General features: G+C 62.7%; 1 protein-coding gene across 1 annotated transcript in view; it reads left to right on the top strand.

Annotated features, from left to right (window-relative positions):
• The window catches only part of LOC112812650 (cohesin subunit SA-2-like), a 69,196-nt gene that overhangs the window by 31,350 nt on the left and 33,588 nt on the right, over positions 1–4,258 (top strand). The window contains 2 exon segments of the mRNA XM_073902091.1: positions 2,571–2,775; positions 3,277–3,495. Coding sequence (XP_073758192.1) covers positions 2,571–2,775; positions 3,277–3,495 — 424 coding nt within the window.

Below are 4,258 nucleotides of genomic sequence, written 5' to 3'. Positions count from 1 at the left end.
GATAGAGACTGGAGGCCGGTTCTCCTGATCACCCCTTGCCGTGCGCAAGGATAGAGACTGGAGGCCTGTTCTCCTGATGAACGTCTTGCTGTGTGTGTGGATAGAGACTGGAGGCCTGTTCTCCTGATGAACATCTTGCCGTGTGCGTGGATAGAGACTGGAGGCCGGTTCCCCTGGTGAACGTCTTGCCATGTGCGTGGATAGAGGCTGGAGGTGGCTTGTCGCAATGAACATCTTGCCGTGTGCGTGGATAGAGGCTGGAGGCCCATTCTCCTGATGAATGTCTTGCCATGTGCGTGGATAGAGGCCGTAGGCCAGTTCTCATGATGCACCCCTTGCCGTGCGCATGGATAGAGACTGGAGTCTGGTTCTCCTGATCACCCCTTGCCGTGCGCATGGATAGAGACTGGAGGCCTGTTCTGATGAATGTCTTGCCGTGTGCGTAGATAGAGACTGGAGGCTGGTTCTCCTAATGAACGTCTTGCCGTGTGCGTGGATAGAGACTGGAGGCCGGTTCTCCTGATGAACATCTTGCCGTGTGCATGGATAGAGGCTGGAGGCCCGTTCTCCTGATGCACCCCTTGCTGTACGCATGGAGAGAGACTGGAGTCTGGTTCTCCTGATCACCCCTTGCCGTCCGCATGGATGGAGACTGGAGGCCTGTTCTGATGAACGTCTTGCCGTGTGCGTGGATAGAGACTGGAGGCTGGTTCTCCTGATGAATGTCTTGCCATGTGCGTGGATAGAGGCTGGAGGCCGGTTCTCCTGATGAACCCCTTGCCGCACGTGTGGAAAGAGACTGGAGGCGGGTTGTCTGATGACTTGATTGCGGGGCACATGAAGGAAAGAGGCAGGAAGGCTGATGGGCGGCTGGTGAGCTGTGCCGTCCACACCTGCAAGCCCACAGTGATCTCTTCCCTTTCCCATTCCCCGCCCCTGACTCCGCCCCTGGCAGAGTCACTGGAGTTTCTTGTCAGCTCAGCGGGAGCAGGAATGTGCTAAGTCCCCAAAGTGCCAAAGCATGCTTTTAAGTACCTTTCACGTTTGCAACGAATATTTACAGCACCTGAAATCAGCCAGAACCAGAGTGAAAAACAGGAGGGCCTGGCTTCTCTGGGATGAGTGTTGGAGAGGTGCCTGCACGCTTTCCTCAGGGTGACCTGAGGTCCTAGAGACCCGGCTCCTTCCCACACGTGGGGGTCCACCCACACAGCCTACAGACCTGACCAGGGGACGTGGGACCATTCGTCGAGGTGCAGGGTGTGGGAGAGGTGGGGTGATCCTCGTGGGTGTGGATATGTGACCCCCAAGTTCTGGGTCTCAGGGGGTTGGGGTCAGCGGGTGAGTGTGTATATCTGACCCCCGCTAGGTGCAGGGTCTGGGAGAGCTGGGGTCACTGTGGTGGGTGTGGATATGTGAGCCCCCCAATGCAGGAATGGGAGTGTGGGCACCCTGTGTCAGAGTGGATGTGTGACCCCAGGTGCAGGGTCTGGGAGATTGGGGGTCACCCTGTGTTTGGATGCGTGCGTGTCCCCCCCAGGTGCAGGGTCTGGGAGATTTCGAGTCACCCTAGGTCAGAGTGGATGTGTCACCCCCCCAGTTGCAGGGTCTGGGAGATTTGGGGTCACCCTGTGTCAGAGTGGACATGTGACCTCCCTAGGTATAGGGTCTGGGAGATTTGGGTCACCCTGTGTCAGAGTGGATGCGTGACCCTTCCAGGTGCAGGGTCTGGGAGATTGGGGGTCACCCTATGTCAGAATGGACGCATGACCCTCCCCAGGTGCCGGTCTGGGAGATTTGGGGTCACCATGTGTCAGAGTGGATGTATGACCCCCCCAAGTGCAGGTCTGGGAGATTTGGGGTCACCCTGTGTCAGAGTGAATGTGTGACCCCCCAGGTGCAGGTCTGAGAGATTGGGGGTCACCCTGAGTCAGAGTGGATGTGTGACCCTCCAGGTGCAGGGTCTGGGAGATTTGGGGTCACCCTAGTTCAGAGTCGACATGTCACCCCCCCAGGTGCAGGTCTGGGAGATTGGGGGTCACCCTGGGTCAGAGTAGATGTGTCACCCCCCCCAAGTGTAAGTCTGGGAGATTGAGGGTCAGCCTGTGTCAGAGTGGATGTGTGACCCCCCCCAGGTGCAGAGTCTGGGATATTGGGGGGTTACCCTGTGTTTGGATGCGTGCCTGTCCCCCCCAGGTGCAGGTCTGGGAGATTGGGGGTCAGCCTGTGTCAGAGTGGATGTGTGAACCCCCCCAGGTGCAGGTGTGGGAGATTGAGGGCCACCCTAGGTCAGAGTAGACGTGTCATCTCCCCAGGTGCAGGTCTGGGATATGGGGGGTCACCCTGTGTTTGGATGTGTGCCTGTCCCCTGCAGGTGCAGGTCTGGGAGATTGGGGGTCAGCCCGGGTCAGAGTGGACATGTGACCCCCCCCCCAAGTGCAGGCTCAGCATGTGGTCATGTGACCCAGAGTCCCTTGTGCAGGAGCAGAGCTCCATGTCGTGATGGTGGGATGGGCCCAGACCCGGTACAGCGTCTGAGCCCCTCTTCCCTTGTTCTGTGTTGAACACAGCAGAATGACTTTTACCCCATCGTGGGGCCAGGGCCCTTCTGGAAAAGGTTTCGGGTGAACTTCTGTGAGTTCACAGAGCTGCTGGTGCACCAGACGCACTCCTCGGTGCTGTGTGACGGACACCTCATGCACACAGTGATCTGCATGCTCAGCGGCCTCACCAACTCTGCCGTGTACAGCCTGCGGCACACCAGCTCCCTGGCAGGTGACAGGCTGCACAAGGACCTGCTGGCTTGGGGGCAGGGAGGGGCCGCGGGCCTGGGGGCACGTGACACGCTGCACACGGCCCAGCCCAGGGGCTCGTGCTGGCTAGGGGGCAGGGAGGGGCTGCGGGTCCGGGGCCACGGAGCCACAGGACATGGAGGGCAGGGCCCGAGGACATGGGGGCAGGGGCCATGGGACCAGGGGCAGGGAGGGGCCATGGGGGAAGGGGCCATGGGGGCAGGGGCCACGGGACACTAACACAGATGTGTTCTCGGGGCCGTGTACATGCTCATCATGGACGGGCGACCATACCCATTCTTGTGACCCAGCAAGGAGCGGGATGCGGCAGGCCCTCCAGCTGCCCCGACCTCCCAGCCCCTTTCACCCCCAGACCCAGTCTGAGTACCTGGCAGAACGGTCGCTCCTGTGGGAGGTGGAGCCCAGCACTGGGGTCACGGCCCTGGGGTCCCAGCCCCAGGGTCACGGCCCGCTCTGCTGGCAGCCATGAAGCTGCTGACGGCGCTGGCCAGCGTGAACCAGGGCATCTGCACGGGCAGGCGCACGGCCCAGCGGCTGTACGAGATCGAGAGCATCACAAAGCTCAAGGGCAGACACAAGTACTACATGGAGCTGCTGGACCAGCGCAGACACCAGGTGCCGACGGGCCGGCCGGGGTCACCGCGGGCAGGAGGGGGTGCACCGGAGATGGGGGGACGCAGGGGTGAGCACTACACTGCGCAGGGGGGAGGGAGGGTCCCAGACGGAGGCGGGGCGCAAGTACTACATGGAGCTGTTGGACCAGCGCAGACACGAGGGGCGGGACCGGAGGGCTGGGGTCACCGCGGGGGGGAGGGGGTGCATCGGAGATGGGGCGACGCAGGGGTGAGGACGTACTGTGCGCGGGGGAGGGAGGGTGCACCCGGGATGGGGGGACGCAGGGGTGAGCACTACAGTGCGCAGGGGGGAGGGAGGGTCCACCCTGGAGAGGAGGCAGGGGACCCAGGTGTGAGGACAGCACCTGGTGCAGAGAGGCAGGGAGCCTACCTGGGAGCCTGGGCCTGGCCCGCCCCCTTGGCTCCAGGCCTCCCCCCGGCCCCGCCCCTCGGCCCCAGGCCCCGCCCCCGCCCCCGCCCGGGCTGCCCCGCGGCCTGTGTGGGTTCCTGCTCCGTCAGCGGGGCGGCTGTGGCCGTGTGCAGTAGCGCCTGGTCCCCCAGGCCTTGTGACCATTCTCCGGGGTTAGGGTCTCCCCACAACACGGCAGCAGGCGGGGGCGCGGAAAGCACAGCGTGGGCCCCCCAGTCGCTCCACATCCCGGCTCCAGGTTCCAGCTGGCCTCCCGGGGGGGTGGTGTCCTCTGGGGACACGCAGGTGGACCTCCACGCCCCTGGCTCAGTTACAGTTCTGTTCTGTCGTTTGTGGGTTCAGTATGTTCAAACTGCGACTCCTGCGTCGTCTGTGTCCCTCCCGCGGCTTCTGTGCCCCCC

Source organism: Callorhinus ursinus, unplaced genomic scaffold (genome assembly GCF_003265705.2).
Source record: "Callorhinus ursinus isolate GAN/ISIS: 27379988/994484 unplaced genomic scaffold, GSC_fseal_2.0 scaffold16, whole genome shotgun sequence".
Lineage (NCBI taxonomy): Eukaryota > Metazoa > Chordata > Mammalia > Carnivora > Otariidae > Callorhinus > Callorhinus ursinus.
The sequence above is the reverse complement of the archived record's forward strand: the minus strand, read 5'-3'. Positions and strand labels throughout refer to the sequence as shown.